This window comes from Artemia sp. Qi Xiang Cuo, chromosome 1 (assembly GCF_049724085.1).
Source record: "Artemia sp. Qi Xiang Cuo chromosome 1, ASM4972408v1, whole genome shotgun sequence".
Lineage (NCBI taxonomy): Eukaryota > Metazoa > Arthropoda > Branchiopoda > Anostraca > Artemiidae > Artemia > Artemia sp. Qi Xiang Cuo.
The window spans coordinates 105,206,415-105,227,429 of NC_142794.1; the positions used below are offsets into that span (position 1 = coordinate 105,206,415).

Genomic DNA, 21,015 nt, shown 5'->3' on the forward strand with positions numbered 1-21,015 from the left:
CAAAGATTTGAATTAAGGTCGCCTTCCAAGAGGGTAGGGTTATACTACAGCATGGTAGTGAAACCTTGTAAAATAGATCTTCTGCCTAAATGAAGTACACAAAACTGTTTTCAGCTTCACAAATTTATTCAATCATTATGATTGGTTTGTTTCTGGTGGTTATTTTATTGCTAGGTTAAGCCTATGGTTAGATAGCAATGATAGACCTAGCGTAGTTTTGAACTTTCTCTCCCCCATGACAATAATTTCCCTGCAATAGTCTTGCGCATGGTCAATTCTGAACTAAGTACAATAGTAAAAAAAGAGTTGTGTTGTACCATTCAGGGTATAAGTCTAGAGGAGGAAAAATGTTAAGAAAACAATTTATAACCTGCTTCATAACATGCAGAATGATTGTAGCTAGCATATTTTGCATTTAACCCTGCTATACTTTGCCCTCAACCCCCTTCATTTGTAAATATCCAGTCCAAATTATATATTTCCAATGCATTAGACCACCCATCACTTGTTTTTCTGGTTCTTGTTTTGTTATAGTTTAGATAGCTTATACAATTTATAGACACATGAAATGAAACAAGACATAAGCACTGGGATAATAGATAGGAAATATATAATTTTATCTAAATATTTGGGTAAAATTCAAGTTTAGCTACTTTTTGCTATCTTTTGAAAGGGATTAGGGTAGAAAAGTGAATCCATGGCAAAAAATATACTCCAGGAAGGTATTGAAAAGCTTCCATGTTAATGCTGTTCTGATTTATAAGTCTTAAAGGCTTGTGAACTGGACTATACCTATTGAAATTTTGGCAAAACAATATTTTACCTTAATTTTCAGTTTGCCTATCAGTTTATTTCTCTGGTTTTAAGTCTGAAAATACAATTCTTGTTATTTGAGTAGAATTTTATTCTATAGTCTATAAATTTTCTTTTATTTAATTAAGAATTTCCTGTATGTCTGGATCTTTGAAACCTCATAAACTGGGATTGAAAAAGCTACCAGCTAGCACTCTCAAACAAACCTTATTTGCAGGATCATTTTGGCACAGCCTAGATCTTTCATTGTTGCAGTAGGACACACAACATTAGTGACCAACCATGGTATTCCAATCTCTTCTAGTTTGTTAAACTGAAGTCCTCAACTGCTATGCCTTCCAAACTAGCCAAAGGTTATTCACATAACTGAAAACTCTGTGAAAAATCCATTCTGTTCCTTTGTATATGTTTATGAGCACCCCTCACAATGGCCACCATGGCGTAGTTCTTCTCTTGTCCGAGGGTGGCGCTTCAAAAACAAATATCCTCTCATAGAGGCAGTTCCAGCAGAAAAAGCTGTCACCATTTGTCAGTTATGTGAATAGAACAAAAGGAAGATGAGGACTTGGATGTTGGATTACAGGGAGGGAACCTAATTGCTGTACTGAAAATCTGGATTCTGTTGAAAACCCTATTTCATATAAGCTTATTAGCTGCATAATAGATGGCAGCACACCTTGGATGGCGCCTACATGGCATCTTGCAAAAAAACATGTATACTGTTTCTAATTTTTATCCCCACAGAGCTTTGCCACTCTGCTTTCTTCAATACCTGAGATTCAAAGTATTAAATAAAAAATGATGCATAACCAAAAGTTGACTCGAGATATCAACCATAGGAAAAAAGGACAAAGTTCCCTGTTTCCAATACAATAGCCCCATTTTTTAGTACTAAGATCTTACATCTTTCTGCAAAGATGATCTTCTAAGATCTTACAGCTCACTGATGTTAGCAAAAAGTGTGAAGACTGCCACTGTTTTGCCATATAGAACAATTATGAGAAAACTTTGATGATCTATTTGTCATTAGGCCCGTTTTTTTAAGCACTAAGATCTTACATCTTTCTGCAAAGATTATCGTTTTTTAACTCATCTTTGTTCTAAGATCTTACAACTCACTGATGTTAGCAAAAACTGTGAAGACCGCCACTGTTTTGCCATATAGAACAATGATGAGAGAACTTTGATGATCTAATCATCATTGTTCTCAGACCACTGATCATAGTTGAATGATGAAAGACATTTGCACAAAAACGACCAAAGATGTAATATCTGTGTTCAATGATTTAACTTTTAACCGTTTTCTGACAAAAGATGTTAGATCTTAGCACATTGATGACTGAAAAAACGCCCCTATTGTACTCACATGACTGATCAGAGCAGAATGATGAAAGATGTTTGTATAAAAATGACAAAAGATGTAAGATCTTAGCACATTGAGAGAAAAAAGGGCCATATTGTTCTCAGACCGCTGATCAGAATGACCAAAGACATTTGCACAAAAACGACCAAAAATGTATGATTTTAGTTCAAAGATTTCACTTTTAAGCGTTTTCTGACAAAAATATAAGATCTTAGCACATTGATGAGAGAAAAAACAGCCCTAATGCCTAAAATACACACAATAGCTCTTGTTTTGGTAATAATGTTGAGATTCAATGCTTAAGTCTTTTTAAATTACAACTATAAAGTGCTGCCTGTGAAGTTTTTTTATATATAGCACTGCCGCCGATCTTTAGCGGTAATATTTTGATGTTGTCCCTTCGCCACTGCTATATATAAAAAAAAGTATTAAAAATACCGGCATGAAAGCTATCTATAAAACAAACTTATTTCGCCGCAGTTTATAGCTAGGGTTGCCACCAGTGACACTTTTGACACAATTTTTTTAAATGGCACTTTTTGGGACACCTGACACTATTAGGACACTCTTTAGCAAAAATGACACTTTTTTTTGCTAAGTAGCACTATTTTCCAAAAAATAATTTTTTCAGACAAAAACCCGGAAGGAAAACTGTCAATGTAGATATGCATCGATATCCTTTTTCTGTCAATTACGATTCTTATCTTAACTTCGCGCGCGGCAATTATTAGATGCAGGAATCTTTCTGTGCGGTGAAAAACGTAAACGTGTTTGTCTATCTGCGTGTGAGAAATTTTCATATTCTTATTTTTATCACTGATAAGCGAAGATCACCCGGTGATTTTCGATACGAAATACTTGGCAATGAAGATGAGAGAGACAAACATTTAACTGCAATGTGGTGGAGAAGCCTTCAATTGTTTTCAGTTATTTAGTTCAACTATTTTGTGTTGTTGCAATAATTTGTAGGCTCATAGAAGATAAGTCAGTCAAGCAGTTTGCAATTCTTGAGTGGGTCCGAATTCAATTTTATGTTTTATTATTTGAGGGTTGACTACAATTCAAAGAAGAAAAGAACAAGAAGAGTGTATTTTTGCACCACTATGTTAATAGCTGTTACTAGACCCCGGCACTGCGCAAAAGATGAGGGAAGACCGCCAGCAGCGGTGCCAAAAACGCGCCGCTGGTTTGATGTCTGCGGCGCACCGCCGGCGCGATCAATGTTGACAGCAAACATTAATGTTTTCATTAATCTTTCTCAAATCACACCTTAAATTTATAACAGATTCGAGCCTATTCATGAGCTCAAAACTTCACAAGTCGCTGGCTGCAATTTGGTCTTCTTTATTATTCATCAAGAGAAGAAGAACTCTAGTAGAAACGAAATGGCTGTGGCGTTTCCGAACCCTTGCATAATAGTTGAAGTATCTATTAACTATGTATTCTTAACATAAATAATTATCAAAGTTAGTAGTTTTTTTCATCAAGCATTAGGCCTACTAAATACAAAACTTTAGATACAATATCACAAAATTCGTCAGTTATCTGGGTAAAAACTTTGAATATAAGTTTTAACTTAGATGCTTAATTTTTTCATAATGCCCTTTGCCAATATCTGCTTTGTCACCTTTAAAACAGTTGAAATGGGCGATTTTGATATTGATCGCTTTTTTTTGCTCTTTTTTTTGCTCCTAAAAAACCTTCCTTGCATTAAAAACGGGTTTTAATAACAATTAAAAAAAATACATTAGGTATAACTCAGGAAAATCTTGTTAATTTTTGAACTACCACAGGGGTTAGACAAATATGTTGTACGGAGTATTTTTGCTTGGCTTCTTCCTTCTTTAATTTACATGTGTTGATTCATATTTCAAAACATTATCCAACGGTTGAAAAATACCATACATAAAACATAAAACAATATTTACAATACACAAAAGAACATACAATTGCAAGCAAAAATATATGTAAAACACATTAACCTGTCCTACCAATTTTTTCCACAATCATTTATTATAATTTTGAGTAGGATAACTTAAAATTTCACATTTAAAAATAATCTAACATCAGTTCCCAATGACGAAATGTGGATGACCCACCTCAGTACTGGAAGAAAACTAGAAGTTAATTTCCAATCAATGTGTCAGTCTCAACCAATTAGCTTGGTCGAACTTAAATGAATTAATATAATGGACAATATCAGAAACTTGAATAGCTTTTCGAAGAGCATGCATAGCAGTTTAACGTATTCTTGTATGATTCAAATATGTTTCTCAATTATTATTAAACTAAAATGAAAACATTATGACGTTAAAAAATTATAGCTAAGACAATGAACGTTTAGAAATTTTCCTTAGGGGTACTCTCATTGAATTTCTTTTCTTTTAAGATCGTGGCAACGCATGACGGGTAAGCTGGTATACTAATGAAAGTCCAAATATTAGTATGTGTAAAAAAAGAGGTATATTTCAAAATAGTAGGGAGGGACAAAAAATCTAGGGGTCAACTGGTGGAAAAAAATTCCTTCACTCAAACTTGGAAGTCTATTCTAACTGCGGGATGTGGCTATAATTGTCATGAATAAAAATCAACTTATCCCCTTTGTGTGGACTGAGGCTGCTTTCAATAAGAAAATTCAAGATATTATTATTTGAATATAATAATTCCTCACCCCCCCTTTAGACACCACCTTGATATGATACCGTCTCTGCTTTAAATTAAAAAAAAATAAATTTTTGGCATCCCTGCTTTCAATAAAAAAAAAAAAAATCAAAGTAATATCACTTAAATATAATAACTCTCTATGCCCCCACCTCTGGATACCGTTTTGATAGGATACCTTCTCTACTTTAAAATCAAAAAATTGCTTTTTTGGCATCCATGATTTCAATAAAAGAAATCAAGGTACTATCACTTAAATATAATAAATCCCTATGCCCCACCCCTATGGAAACCATGATCTTGATATGATACTGTCTCTGCCTTAAATAAAAAAAAATAATTAACTTACTGGCATCCCTGCTTTCAAAAAAAAAATTCGAGGTATTATCATTTAAATATGATAGCTCCCCCCCCTCTGTATACCACCTTGATCGGATGCTGTCTCTGCTTTAAATTAAAAAAAAAATAACTTTTTTGCATCCCTGCTTTTATTAAAAAAAAATTCGAGATATTATCATGTAAATGTAATACCTCCCAACCCCCCCCCCCCTCTGGATACCACCTTACTAGGATACCGTCTCAGCTTTACATTAAAAAATAATTTATTAAGTAATTAACTACGTCACTATATGGATCAAACAAACATGCGAAATAATGTTAAACAGCTTAGTGTTCCTTGAAAAAAAAATTGAGGGTATGAGTAAAGGGGTACTAAGACAACAACAAAAAAGGCGAAATTATTCAGATATACCTCAAACTATTTGAAAACTGAGTCATAGATTCGCCATGGCATTCAATAATATCCAAAGAATCTAATTAAAAGAGAGTACACACAAAAGCCAAATTAGGCCAGTAGCCTATGAGAAATCGCAAAATACCCAAGACAATGAACAGGTCCCAATGGGTGGCCCTCGGTCTATCAAAATATTTCAATGGTTTCCCAGGGAATTTGATAGTATTTTCTTCCACCTCCACTTTAAATGAAAAACATAAATATCTTTTTGGCATCCCTGCTTTCAATAAAAAAAATGTGGTAATATCATTTAAAAATGATTGCTCCCTATCCCCTCCCCCTGTAGGCAATAATTTACATTTTTTTTATGAATCATATTTTTGGGGTAACTGCCATTTCAACCTTTAATTCCTCAACCTTGTACATAGCTTAGTCTATAGCTAAAGTTTGTCTCAATAGAAGGTTATTCTTTTTCTTTTTTTTTGGGGGGGGGGGGGAGGCGGGTAATAGATTTTTCAGACGGAAGATTGTGTTTTCTTTAATCTATCAAACATTCAACAATTGAGCATTCAAAATTAAGAAAATCTTATCGTAAAACATCAAAAGAAAACAAAATTCTGCCAACTTACAATTCAGCTGAAGAAACGATCTTTCTGTTATCAATTTCAAAATCACACTGTAGTGAACCTTGCGTTCTATAATTCTATTTAACTTGAAAATAAAATTCTTGACTATGAATGATGTAAGGAATTGCAAGTGGGAAACTGGATTCGAAATGATTTAAACTCATTTCATAAAGACGATACTTTTTCTGGACAACATATGAAGAACTGTGTATATTGCAATAATTGCAATGCAATTGCTTATTGCATCTGTCTGACTTTTTTTTGCAATGTAACAAGAGACGAAAATTAACGATCCAGAGAGTAGTGAAGAATTATGGTACGCAAAGTAATATTTGGCAGGGAAAGTCACTTTTGATAAATCGCTAGGGGTGGCACTGTGATTGCATGATTTTCGGGGAACCAAATTTTTTTTCGGGGTAAGGCATAGATTTTCGGGGAAATACTCGAAAATTCAGGGATAGTGCAAGCCCTGTTTGATTTCTAATCAGGAAAATTGAAATACTATACCACATGAGAAGGAAAAGCTCCGACTTCGTGGTTGACGCAATAAAGAGTTACCACAAAATGAATTTAAAGTCGACCAAACTCCGCCGCCTTTGCCGGCGGTGGCGCGCCTGCGGCACACCAGCGGCGTTCGATTGGGCCACTTGAAGGTGGTTTTCGGTCAATCTGCTGGCGTGGGGCCTGGGTCTAGCTGTTACTATGTTAACCTGTCACTGGGCCAGTGACTGCTCAACTTTATGTGTCTTTTCAGCAATTTCCGTGACTGGAGATCTTGAAGCCAGGTGACTGCAAAGCTCACTGATGACATCACACAATCACTCGGCAACGCAAAAACATCCACTGAGCTCACTGGTGTCCCACAAGAATATTTAGTGACCTCTTCAGTGACTGGGCCAGTGACGCAAAAATGCGCTCTTACATTTCTGTTCATATTTTTTCTTTGAACTATTGGCCATGGACAAATAAATATTCATACATGACCATCATACTAAAAAAAAATTAATACCAAAACTTCCATTATCTTCAAGCCTATGCAATCATTAGCAAAATCAGAATCTAGTTTCACTTTTTTTTCTTACTGAAATTTATGTCACATGATTACATAAATTGAATTTGGACACGCTTCCTCATTTTAGTTATTCCATTCCCACTAATTTTTTATTGTAAATGTGCTTACACTGATACTCTAGATGCTCGTTTTTTAATTATAAAGGTGCTTTCATATTGATACTTAAAATGCTAGTTGACTGTTCCTATGCCCTAGCCCCTGGAGACATTGCAAAGAATAATTTACTGGTAGTGGCGAGAGTTCTCGTGAAACTTATTGTATTCAGGTTGTGATAAACAGATTAGATGATATAGCTGTCTTATTGTTTTCCACTAGTTTTTGCCAAATAAATTATTTTAAAAAGTTAGTGTCTGAACCACTATTAGTTGTGTTTATCATAAGGTCATCATAGCGACGATATATGTTCGTGGCATTCTCTTCAGCATTTTCGGAGAAAAGAATAGTTTTAAGCACATGAAAGCACTGTAATAATCCAGATAGTCAATTTTATGGAAAAACGGGATGAAAAACTCTCAATATAGACGAGTATTGCTGTCCTTTATTTCTGTTTTCTCAAAAGAAAAAAAACAAAGGTTTTTCCTCCTTCCTTTTTCTGTTCCTTTTTCATGCTATGAACAAAGATTGCTCAGAAAAAAAGAGAAGAAAGTATTCTGTGGGACGAATTCCCATTTTATACAGTAAGCACTATTTGTGTTTTAGCGGGTTTTTAAGAGGGGACTGGAAAGTTGACAAGAGTGGAAGTGCTGCGCAAAGCCAGCCCGAAATCAGCACTGACTAACAGGGAGCAGTCCTCAGTCGCCTCCTTTTTGCCCTATATCTCTGGGACATGAACCTACCCCACACGAATCTACAATATGCTGATGATCTGGTGCTATGGTCATCTGGCAACACCTTTCAGATAGCACAGTCAAATCTGCAAAAGTCACTTTTCCAGTTTGAAAAATTCTCTCAACATTCAGATTTACCCATTGCACCCACCAAGTCAAAAATAATCCAATTTCACCGGAAGCGAAACCATGTTAATGCAAAACTAACTCTAAATAAAACAACTATTCCAGAAGATAATAATATTAATTACCTAGGTCTCATGCTTGACCAAAAACTTAATTTCCACCTCCACATTTCAAACACAATAAAAAAATGTTATAGAAAAGCAAATATACTGAAAAGACATCTTTCCACACCCTGGGGTTGTAAGGAGAAAACCTTACTCCAGTTTTATAACTCACATATAAGAGCCCATGTTGACTATGGGCTCATTGTCTATGGTGCATGTGCAAAGACCCAGATACAAAAAAATGAAACAACACAAAATGATATAATACGTCTTATATTTGGTCTTAGGAAACCCACAAGCACCAAGTTTCTGCTAATGGACAGTGGATTAACAACAATAAGGGAGAGACGTAGCTTTCTCTTGATAAAACATCTTACAAAAATTGAATCAAATAGCTCACACACATTACATAATTGGTTAAGAAATCCAGCCATGTATAGAGGTATTGCAGAAGAGTATGCCAATATTCAAAAGAAGGTCCCTGTACCAGCAAAGTCTATTGCACCTACTTTCCCCCAATCCCCTCCATGGAATTGGTCATTTCCCATAATAAATACTGAATTTTCAAAATGGAATAAAGATTTAACCCCTATTGCTTTTGTCCAGAATAAATTTGCTGAACTTAATACAATTACTTATAAAAATCACTTCCAAATATTTGTTGATGGGTCAAAAATGAATGATAAGGTCGCAAGTGGTGTTTTCCTTCCTCGCCTGAAAATAGCAATGTGCAAGAGATTATTTAATAATTTATCTATAATGTCTGCTGAGTTAAATGCCATAATCATGGCATTAGACCACCTTAAGCAAAACCAACCTTTGATTGAAAATTCAAATAATATTATCATCTATTCCGACTCTTTATCAAGCCTTGAGTCGCTGGCCTCAGCTCCTCAATATAGGTTGAACATTGACACTTATCATTGTCACAGTATTATTGATAATCTTGCTTCAAGTGGAATAAATACTTACTTTCAGTACATTCCTAGCCACTCTCGCATAAGTGGTAATCATCAGGTTGATGAAATAGCAAAAAATGCTATAAATATTGACCAGCCAAGTGGGAGACCAATCCCAATTAGAGATATTTACCGATGGAGGCTATCAGATATTAATTTTAATAAGATTAATCCTATCCTTTCCCCCTTTCCCAATAAGTATCTTTCTAAAATTTATCATAGAATTCGTTCTGGAACAAATGGACTAAATTTCCTTGCATTCTCATATAAGCTTTCTAATTCAAGTGGTTCAATTCCCCTGTCTACTCTTTGCAGGCATTGTAATATGAATAATGAAACAATTGACCATTGCCTATTTGAATATAATATGCTGACGTCTGCACAACATACCTTGCTTTGTAAACTGTTAAAACACTTCAAACACCACAAAATCCAACTATCAGCCAAGAGCCTAGCCAACTATACCTGCACACAAAGCATAGAAATCGACATCTATCATCTTATATTTGAACTCCTAGAGTCAAAAGATCTGCTGAAAGATATCTGAATATATCTAATAAATATGAGGCAATCAAGCCAGTAGCTCTGTAGCCCACAGAGTGAAGCCAAAGGAAAAGGGCTAAATAGTGGTACTGAAAAGCCCGCCTGCTGTTAAATAGAAGAAGAAGAAGAAACAAACAAACAGCTGTTTATTAGCAGACAAAGGACAAGTCCCTTGGGAATAGAAAATAAAAATTTTCTAACATCAAAAATCAGGTAAATAAAGTGAAACACCAGGGAAAAATTTGAAGCCTATGGATAATTTAGATAGCAAATACCCATTTGATGGGTCTCAATGTCTGGTTTGTTTTTACAGTCTATAGCGCTGTGTAGCATATAATGCATAAGTACCTATGTTACTCTTGAACAACTTATTTATAAACTAGTTATATGTTTTTAACAACTTTTCAATAACTTAACTAGTGTTGATCACTTATTTGTGAGGTTACAATTTAAGGGCATATATTTGCACACAAGGGGGGTGCGGGTGGGAAAATTTGAATTTCCAATAGAAACAATCATTATATTCATAAAGAGCATAAAAAAGGCATTGAGTGGTATGTTCACTTTATTCCTAAGTCAATAATATGAACTGCCAAAAATTTACCAAATTTGGGACCAGTACTAGTCATAAGGAGACATGTTAAGAAAACAATTCTTACTTCCTAATATGCATAATAATCCTATTTAACTTATTTCAATTATTATATATAGGGATCTTAGCCTAAACACCATCACTGCCATCTGCCATCAAACAAATGACTTACTAATAGCCTTAGGTTAACATACCAATTGCTACCTTATTTATGCTCTTTCCAATTGTTTTTGTCAGAAATTCAATTTGAAGCCTATGGACACTCAAAGATGATACCCTTTTTTTATTCTAGATATGGTGTATGTAGCCTACCTCTGTTAGCATCACTCTTTTTTAAACTGGTTTCCCTGTAAATTGCCTCGAGGTTAAAATTCTAGACAAGCTAATTTTTGCTACCATGGAAATGGTTTAGTATAGGAAGGTGAAACTTCTAAGGATAGATCTGCCAACTAAAGTATGTTCCAGGAAGTTATTTTGAACTACATACTTCCACTCCTCCCTCTAAGGTACACTGTAAATTAAATGAAGTAGCCTACAAGAAAAGCATTTTAGCTTCACAACTGCTCAATCCCAATTTATTATGTTTCAAAGATCTGCACAATACATTTCCTAATTTTAGAAAAAATCCATCAATATGGCTTAAAATTCCACTCAAGTAAAAGGAATTGCATTTTCAAAACAAAAACCAGAGAAAAAGAAACTAGAAATTGAGGTATAATGTTCTGTCAAAATTCCAATAGGTATTTACATGGGCAGAACATTTTGAAAATGTACTAAACCAAGATACAAGTTGCAGGAAAAACAAAACTTAATACCCTACAATATCCCTTAAACATTTTATTTATTCTATTTTGAAAACCTAGATCTACTTACACTCTTCTTATTTAGTTGTTGAGTAAGAAGAAACAGTAATAGTAAAAGCCCTGACAGTTTTAACTTGATGCCCACAGTTACTCTTGAGATGTAGCTAAAACATATTTTTGCCTAACATCACGCACATAATACCTTAAGCAACAGTTTAAGCTTGAGTTGAATGCTTCTGCCTTATACCCATTCCCAGACCTAAGATATTTGGTTTGGATCTCTTGACAACCTTGTCTGTTTTGAAAACCTATCAAAGAGACCAGGTATTCATGGTGTTACTTATCTTAGTCCTAGAACATCCCAATTAATACACTAAGACGTTATTGGAATATTGCCGATTCACCCCGATAGTCCACAATAACACATACATAGTGTGATTGACCTATTGGACCCTTATACCTGTTTGAACAATGTCATGGATGAACTTTGTTGAAGTAATAGTTCTGGGGCTGTTTTGATTTTTCAGTTTTAGTTTAAGAGATTTTATTTTATTTTTATACATAGCTTACTAAGGGTGGCTCTTAGATATAGAGCCGAAATACTCTTAAGGTTTAAACAACTCCATGGTCTTAGGTAAAATCCCTATGTTTTAACTGTTGCTATTTTAGTGAAGAAAGGTTAGTGTGATTTTCGTCGTTATTTATTGCTGATAAGCCCTTTTAAAAACCAGCATGTTGCTTGGTATTCAGATTGTTTGCATCAGGATGGATCAAATGAGTGTTCATTAGAGATGGAATTATTAATATTTTAACTTGGGTTGAATTTCTTTTAATTGGGTGTGTTAATAAATAGTGAAACTGTAATGCTGGTTGAAAGAGCAATGGTGGGTAGATTAGTGTAATATTGGCAGGGATACAGAGTAAATTCATTTTCATATGTGATACAAAATATTAATAGCATTTTTACTTTGTATAGAAAAGAGCTAGAGGAAGCAGGAAGAGTTGTAATGGTACCTCTTTACCAATAGGTCTTATTTTGTTGGGAAAAGACAGCTCAAGTCATAGTACCTCCCACAGACCAAGAAATGCTGTATTTTCTTTTGATTTCTTTGTTGAGCAGTTCAAAACAAAACAAAATGTATTAAATAGCTCTAAAAAAGATAAAGTGGAGAATAAAGAACGAATCAAATAATAATTATTTTTGCTTTACAGGCCAACTACTAAAGCAGTCAATTTTGATATATAAAGAAAGGGGTGGAAAGAAGCTTAAGATATCCACAACAACCAAGCTTAGCAAGTACAGACCAGAAGAATATAGAAGGGACCAGAGTAACCACGTATTCAAAAGGCGTCTGAATTTCATCTTATCATTTCCTAGAAGCTTAATCATTTGAAATGGGAATTGATGTTGCAAGATTTTGTGGGGACATTGATGGAGATCTCCTTTGTCCGATCTGTTCATTTGTTTTAGAAGATCCTATTCAGGTTTGTGCATTGTATGGAACTGGCAGCTGTATTGCCTATTAAGGTCCAACATGCGTAGTTTTTTCAGGCATCAATTTCAGCAGATCAGTTGGCAAACAATAGCAGCACAAAAACAATTCCCTTTGCTTAAGATCTCAAAACTAAATATCATGGAGTTCATTAATGAACTACATGTTGTCAATTGCACCTTAGTTTATCTTAACTTATTATTTAGTTCTTTTATTATTATAATTTTTATTTTTTATTTAAAATTTTCTTTTCACTAAAAAAATAATCAACTTCAAAATTGTTTTTTCATTTGATTATAAAATTATTTTATAGTTAAATAATTAATTATTATTATTATTATTCAGTTCTTTTGAATTTTTCGCTGAAAATAAGTAAACATTTGAGATTTTTTTTCTTTTGAGTACAATGACATCAGACGATCCTTTTTATAAATCAGTGCCAAAAACTAGCAAATTTTTCAAACTCAAATCAAAGCCATTTTCTCTGCAAATCGGCAACAATTTGATAAATCGACACAAAATCAGCTACATCTGTCCATCCCTTTACACTGTATTGCCCTGAAGGATTTGAGGGGGGGGGGGTTGTCAACCTCAAAGACTTAATTTCTGGAACTTTCACCTACATTGAACAAAATGGCAATCTCAAAATTTTGATTGGATGTGTTTGGGAAAATCATGGGAATGGGAGGGGGTCTGGTTGCCCTCCAGTCACCTTTGATTATTAAAAAGGGTACCAGCCTTTTCAATCAAATAAGCCCATTTCGAAGTACAACTCTTTGTATTCGAAGTGTCCAGGTCTAAAAAAAAAAAAATAATAATATTAATACTAAATGATATATTGTGCCCACATCACTTTATACTTAGGCAGTCCTACAGCACTGCCTATGATAATCAACTTTGGATACGTTTTAGCGGCTGATGAGCAGCTTGGCCAGAATGAGAGATGGTAGCGCTCTCGTAATACCCTCTCTATAAGGGACTTATATGGCAGATGGAGGCCAGGGGCCCTTGAATCTTTCAACAACATAGCCTTTAAAAAGTTCTTAACAACATTCACGTAAGGTTTTTTTTGTCAAAATCAATTAAAAAAACTTTATCTACAAAATATGTTTTTAAAGTAAAGTAAAGCTTCATAAAACCAAAAATGAGCAGAAATAAAGAAAAATAATCTTCAAAGTAAAAAACTATGGAGTCTAATAGAAACAAAAAGAGAAATAAAAGAACTGAATGCTTGCAGCTGCCAACTTTTGTTTTGGAGACATCATGATGGCCAGCAAGTATAATACACAACTAATTAACCACCTTTACCAAACATATAAGTCAACACCAAACAAAAAGGTTACTTGCAAAAGCTGTAAAAATGCCCTGTCAATGTTCAAGAGAGTCAATAATTCTTCTCTGAGCATATTGTCAAGAACTGGAATAGCCTCAAAACTGAAACAGTGACTTCCCCGCAATTGTTTTTCAAGTCTGGACTTATTGAGTCTAGTAATATTGTAAAATTGTTCATGAGTTTAATTATAATTCTTCCCTTGTGAAAAGTGTTACCTCCTTATTACCAATCATGAGTGGTTAAATATCTGAATAGATATTCCAGTTCTCTCCTATTCCCAATGAAGCACCTCAAGGTGCTCTCCTAGATCTGTTTTTTCTCATTTCTTATTTACAGCATTGTTAAGGAATTTCCTGACAAATGAAAATTTGCTCATGACCTTTTGGTTGTTAAACTTGGTTTTGAAATTAAATGAGATAAGCTATGAGCATCCTCAGTGACATTGCACAAAATGCCTCAAACTTGGACATGGAGTAAACCCTTCTAAATCCATTATATACATTTTTACTTTGTGAATGTAAATGTTTGAAAATTATAAAAATTTGACACTAATTTTACACCTTGCTATATTAGAAATTTCGAATGGAACAAATTTCTATCTCTTTTTCCAACCCAGGCTAATAAATTTGTATATTAAACCTTTTAAGTTTTTACAAATAGAGGATTCTCAGACAATCTGAGTATACTGGTAAAATTCTAGTCCATTGATCCCACATCTGATGCCATGTAATAATAGGCTAGATATGATTCATTTCACAATATATATATATATATATATATATATATATATATATATATATATATATATATATATATATATATATATAGTTTCTCCAAAAATGACACACATCATAGCATGCTCACTGGGAAGGTTACCAATACGTCACAGTAACATTTTCAATTGCTATTTGACCTTCGATCAGATTATTCCCATCATAATGCAATAACATTTGTCATTGGGCGTGCGCGCAGAGGTGGAGTCATTAAGAAAGATCTAGATTGGTTTGTTTCAACAATCTTTTATGGAGAGTATAGGACATTTCGCCACTGTTCGTATATAATATTTATGCTGTGATTAATACAAACAAAATGGTTTACAAAAATTAATGTTACAAAATGGTTACGTGGAAAATAAGTACTATAAGCAAGTATTGTGAATTAGAACTGTTTGGAAAATTACCTCCGTGATGTGGGTGTGAAACTGGCCCAGCAATACAGGGACTCTTTTTAAAGACCCATAAATGGCGCCAAGTAGAACAGGTCCAGCATTTACTCTGAATTATAAATTAGGGCAATAATATGTCAATAGCACAAAGAACAATGTCAATGGGTACATATGGAAGTAAGGTTAAATAACATAATTCAATAAATGAGAAGAATAAAATTATTAATTTAAATAGGAGGGAAACATAATAATGACATTATAATGCCATGACAAAATATCACTACTTAATAACTCGCTGCAGTACCAAGCTGTCCTAGGCCCAATACAGCTGCACAATCTTTTACTGTATCCCAATCTATTCAACTTTTCTGTCTCTATTCCCACCCAAAAAGTTTCAATTTCGATTAAATCCTTTTTTATAACATTTAGCCAGTCTATAGAACTTTTATCGTGGTTAATGAACCTTCTTGCTTTATTTACAAGTAGCTAAGCCTCAGTAGTCAAGCTCATAGCCTCCCACAAATTAAACCGGCATAACTAATCTCTTCATCATCTAAAAACCTTCATAGTTAGTTTATCATCTTTTCGCTACTTTTCTCCTTGTAATAACAAAGTGGAGTTTCACCAGACAAATGTACCCCACTATGTTTCAGTATGTATTTTTATGTAGTTTATGTTTTGTTACGGGGGTATTCTATTTATTTAATTTTTATTTTGAATGTGTCTTCATATGCCTCTGTATAATTAATATCTTTATATTCAAGGCTCCAATATGTGAACATGCGTTTTGTAATAGTTGCATTACTGAGTGGCTAACATCAAACCAGACTTGTCCTATAGACAGAGCCAATTTAAGCATTGATGCTCTGAAGCCTGCTCCAAGGATCGTGAGGAATATTCTTTCTAGGTATTTATTTCAATATATTGCAAATCTACACAAACTAATTTATAAGAGATCATGGACAGGATGGATTTTATTAATTTTTTTTTCCTTGTAACCACCAGCATCAAAAGAACAGTATTGGAATCCCCAATGTCAAAAACTCAAACTCTGGGTTTTGCACGCTCACAACCACAATCTCATAGGAAGATGTTGAATGGCTCACTTAAAGCCATTGATCGTATCTACATGCTTTTTTCTAAGTTTTTCTTGATATTATCATTGCAAAATGCCGTCACTAAAAAGGCTAGGAAGTGTGTCACTAAAGACGTACTCTTTGGTTCTATTTCTGGAGTTGAAAGGCTAGGAATTGCAATAAGTGTCCCACCATAAAAAAGTATGATTGAAAAGATCTTGTCTGGAGGTCAACAATACTCCTTTTTGTAATCCTTCCCTCCAAACCCCCTTAGTAGGCAAAATCAACAGAAAAAAGTTTTGAAGAAAACTGCCAAATGAAAAAAAAAATTAAATTTGATCCAGGAATAAAAAAATATCGCTTATGTTTAGGTTAAAAGCAAGTAAAGGACTTGCAATCCTGAGCTGTTTTTTTTACAGCAGCCTGTAAATTACAGCATTTAAAGAACAAACTGCAGTCTCTTATTGATAATTTAGTGTGCATGCTAAATAGTTATCAACATCATGAATGTTCAAGGATGATGGTACTTTGAGCGATGATATACAATAGAGGGCATTCTTAACCTCCAGAAAAGGAGTTTTTCACTATGGTGATTAGGGTGTGGTATACTTGTTGTTTTTTATTCCTGGATCATATTTTTGTAATTTTTTTTTTTTCATTTGGCAGTTTTCTTCAAAACCTTTTTTGTAGTTATTGCCTATTAATGGGGTTTGGAGGGGAGGTTTATAAGATCGGGTACTGTTGACTTCTAGACAAGTGTTTTTCAATCATTGTGTTTATGGGGGTAGCCTTATTCTAATTCCCAGCCTTTCAACTCCAGAAATGGAACCAAAAAGATGATTTTTAGTGGGGTTTGGCACTTTACAACGGTATTATCAAGAAGAACTTACAGAAAAGAATGCAGATATGATCAATGACTTTAAGTGCACCATTCAAGATCTCCTCATGATACTGTGGTAGCCTGCTTGCCCTGATGAAAATAAGAGAAGGAAAAACAAAAACCATCACTGCTAGCCATGCAAAAAAAACAAAAAACTACTTTCTATGAGGCTATGGGCTCAAAACCCAGTGTTAAGGTTTTTGATTATGGGGACTCCAATAATACACTTTTCTATTTGATCTGCCACCTTCTTGAGGGGATTCAAGCTCTTGAAAAATTTTCTAAAAATCGTTTCTGCAGTAAACTTTTACTATTGGAATGAACCTATATGACATTTATCATTACTGTACCACTTTAGGGAAATCTTTGTTTTTGCATAGTGAGTTGAGATGGTATGCAATTTTAAAATGGATAGGAGGTAAAAAATAAATTATTAATGACTCACATTTGGTGTACCTTACTTTTAGCACTAAAAATTCTCCCAATATTCCATATGTAAATTTTGGTTGGTAATGGTGATTACTTTGATGAGTGTGACGGTATTTTTACTGATAAACTGCAAATTAACCCTGACCCTTGGTTCCACCTGTCATCAGAGTTGCAGCAGTAGTTAGTAACCTAGTCAGAGACGATCACGTCCCTTAGTGAAAAATACAATAGCCCATAATTCCTAAAAATATGGTCAAATCGAAACAAAAAGTACACTGTTAGAACCGCCCTGTCCAAAATTCATGTATAGGAAACTTACCGTCCCTTGGCTTGAATAACAAGGAAAATATATTGGCTTGATCAAGTCAAAACTGTTAAAACTAACCCTTGAGGGGAGATTTTAAATCATCCCAACAGTCATAGATGGCTCTCAAAGCTAGAAAATGTTGATATTGCTCTAGACTAGTTAAACTAAGCTATCCGGAGTAATATCATTCAAATTTTAACAAACTTTTTTTTTACCTAGGTTAACCTTGACCTGTACCAACCAGACGCTTGGATGTCCTGCTATTGTGACATTGGAAAAACTTTCAGCACATCTTCTAGAATGTAATTTTGACCCTAAAAGACTTGTTACCTGCCAATCGGGATGTGGATTTTCTATACCTTTTGAGGAATTAGTAAATCACAACTGTGTACAAAGGTTGAAGATTGAATTAGAATCGATGGTAATTATTCAAAAAGGAAATGAAGAAAAAATTTCAAAGTTGGAGTCAGAATTGGACTTACTTAAAGCAAATCAGAGGGTAAATCAGGTGATTCTTTATTGCTCATTGGGTAGAATCTAGAGGGAGAAACTTTTGCACTTCCAGTTGTTTTCAAAGTTTTGTCTAATGAATAAAACTTGCTTGAATATAATGAACCAAGAATCTCGGATTCTCTGGTTTAGTAAAGAGGACAACCACACCGTTATCAAACAAAACCAATTCAAGAATTGCAATAAAATTAGTTTACATTGAGTGCAAGAAGAAAAAGAATAAATTATAAGTGAATAACGACATCTCGTAAATATATTCTACATATGTGCGCAAGGACTGATTTTAAAGTTAGTAGGAGTGGACACTACAGGAGTGGGCTACAAGGGACAGAAGGGTTTTCGAAAAAGATTCAAAATATAAAACATTTTCTGTTAAAGATTTCGGGGAATATTCCTGCCGTCCTTAATGCAGGACTAGTGTTTAGATGAGAAATCAACACGCCAAGTTAGAAAATCTCTCATAGAATGTGACTTAGTTTTATTTGACAGAACAAGGAGAATATTGATTTCTACAAAAAAAAACTGAAAAAAATCTTATAGTTTGTCCCTTTCTATAAATATGTCTTATTAAATCAAGTTCATCTCTGCTGCTTTTGATGTGCTGCTCTTGAATATTGTAGCAAATATAACATGCTTTTAACTAACGTAGCTAATATTGATGTAACACAGAACATGCGCGACATATTAAGAAAAAGTGCACAGCCATGACGATTTGGTGGGGTAGATACAAGGGCTTCACCTAATGTTGTTCCTCAAGTTTTAAACCTAATGTTGTTCGACAGCTGTTGTTCGATAGCAATTTCAAATTTTTTGGGTGCAGTTAGGCTACGTTTAATTCCGATCTAATAAGTTTGGGAACCAGCAAAGCTGTTTTCTAGGTTATGTTAGATTTAAGGGAGCAAGAAAAACACAAAGGTTTTTTTTTGTTTGTTTTTTTTTCTTAATTAAAATAATAGTTGGTGTCCAATCATTGTTCTATTATTAAGTATGTATTAAGGTTATTGAAATGGACCCATATAGCCCCAATCTGTCATTCAAAAAAGGTTTAAAACAACAAATGGAGCAAAAAAAAAGATTAAAAGGGCAATGAACATACTTTTATTTGTAGTAATTTCTGTTTGATCCAATTCTTCTTTTTTCTCTTAACATTATGTTTCATATGTACTTTCAAGATTTATTAAGTTTGTATGTGTTTATCTATTTTACGTTCTATTCGTTTTAAATTTTATTTTTCATTTATAGTTATTTCTATTCCTTTTAATTTTGACTTATTGTATGGCTTTATGTCCGCTAGTTATAGGCTTTAATATTGCCCTTAATTTTCTCTGGAGAACTTTTTTGGAAAATATATTTTGGAAATAAAATCTTCTTCGGTTTTAATTGCTTATATTGTTTTATTGTTCAACTGTAAAAGCGCTTTTAGATTTTTGAGCTCTTCAGCTTTTGGAAAAAAATGAATGTTCTGTCATAATGTTTAATCACCTTGAGTTTTGTCCAATAAATTACAAAATCATTATTGTTATATGGAATATTAAGAATCAAATGTTGAACATAATCAAAAAAAACTGTCAAAATTGAGGAGGATTTTAATCACAAAATTCTATTGGCTAAAGTATTTCTGACGCTGTCTTGTAGACGCCCTTCAATATACATGAATTTTTATCCATTTTTTTATAATTTTTATTAAAAAGCTTGGTTTAATGTCTCTTTTCTAACAGTTAGTTTGTTTAAGTAATTGTATGCCCAGTTAATTTTAAAAACGAGTTTTGGTTTCTTCAAAAAAGAGATGAATGTGCATAGCCAGAACTGTGTTCAATAGTTATAATGGGTCTGGACACATCAGGCTGTCCGGCACGTGCGATTCCTCTTTTCCTGGCCCCAAATACTATCCAGCATGGTCTTTCCACGACAAATCGAATAAAGGGGGGGGGTGGAGGGGATCCGGACACACTGCATCAGAGCATAGGACGGATCCGGACACAATGGTTTGAGAGATAGGGTATTTCTCACCATATTGTATGGGAAGATAAAAGAGTCCTCATGACATTATGTAGACTATTTCTCACGCCCTTTTTCTAGAATGTAAATATATAGGTTTCATCAACCTGATTCTAAGCCACACGCAATTATTTCTGCGACTTTATTGTACGTTAGGAGGTATCCCTTATTCATTTTATTGCCAAGAATATTATTGACTTTCTCCATCCCTGATAACACCATTAATTTCCAAATAAGTTTAATGAGGGGCGAGGTGCATCAAATTACCGGTTTTCCAAAGTTTGTTTTCTGATACGCAAGAGTTTCAAAATATACTTCAAGACCACATAGTACTTGTAAGCAGGAGGATTTTTTTTTGTTGATTTTTAAATCAATATTTTCCTACATTTAAAGATTGTTTTTGTATAATTGCTATTCTCTCAGTTTAAAGGGGGTATTGCTTTCCGTTTTATTTTAGGGGTTTTTGCCTTTTGTGATGCAGTGCAGCTTTCTTATCGGAATTTTTGCCATGAACCTTATTACCTGTTCGTCCCATTTTAAGGGTTTTTATCTTTAGCGGTATATTGTAGCTTTCTTGTCGTATTTACATGCTACGCGTAATT

At 34.0% G+C, this 21,015-nt stretch overlaps 2 protein-coding genes and 1 pseudogene across 3 annotated transcripts in view; 1 reads left to right on the forward strand and 2 right to left on the reverse strand.

Moving 5' to 3' along the window:
* The window catches only part of LOC148957062 (uncharacterized), a 24,564-nt gene extending 14,108 nt beyond the window's left edge, over positions 1-10,456 (reverse strand). The window contains exons 1-2 of the mRNA XM_089097886.1: positions 10,432-10,456; positions 2,437-2,474 (exon numbers count right to left, since the gene is read on the reverse strand). Coding sequence (XP_088954012.1) covers positions 2,437-2,474; positions 10,432-10,456 — 63 coding nt within the window. The remainder of the gene's footprint in view (positions 1-2,436; positions 2,475-10,431) is intronic.
* Positions 1-21,015, reverse strand: part of LOC148957060 (signal recognition particle receptor subunit alpha homolog) — a 394,596-nt pseudogene that overhangs the window by 53,144 nt on the left and 320,437 nt on the right. The gene's annotated exons all lie outside the window — the stretch shown is intronic.
* LOC148957063 (E3 ubiquitin-protein ligase NRDP1-like) overlaps positions 9,928-21,015 on the forward strand; it is a 26,200-nt gene continuing 15,112 nt past the window's right edge. Inside the window, exons 1-4 of the mRNA XM_089097896.1 lie at positions 9,928-10,040; positions 12,435-12,707; positions 15,978-16,120; positions 18,125-18,413. Of these exons, the coding sequence (XP_088954022.1) occupies positions 12,618-12,707; positions 15,978-16,120; positions 18,125-18,413 (522 nt within the window). The 5' untranslated portion in view covers positions 9,928-10,040; positions 12,435-12,617. The remainder of the gene's footprint in view (positions 10,041-12,434; positions 12,708-15,977; positions 16,121-18,124; positions 18,414-21,015) is intronic.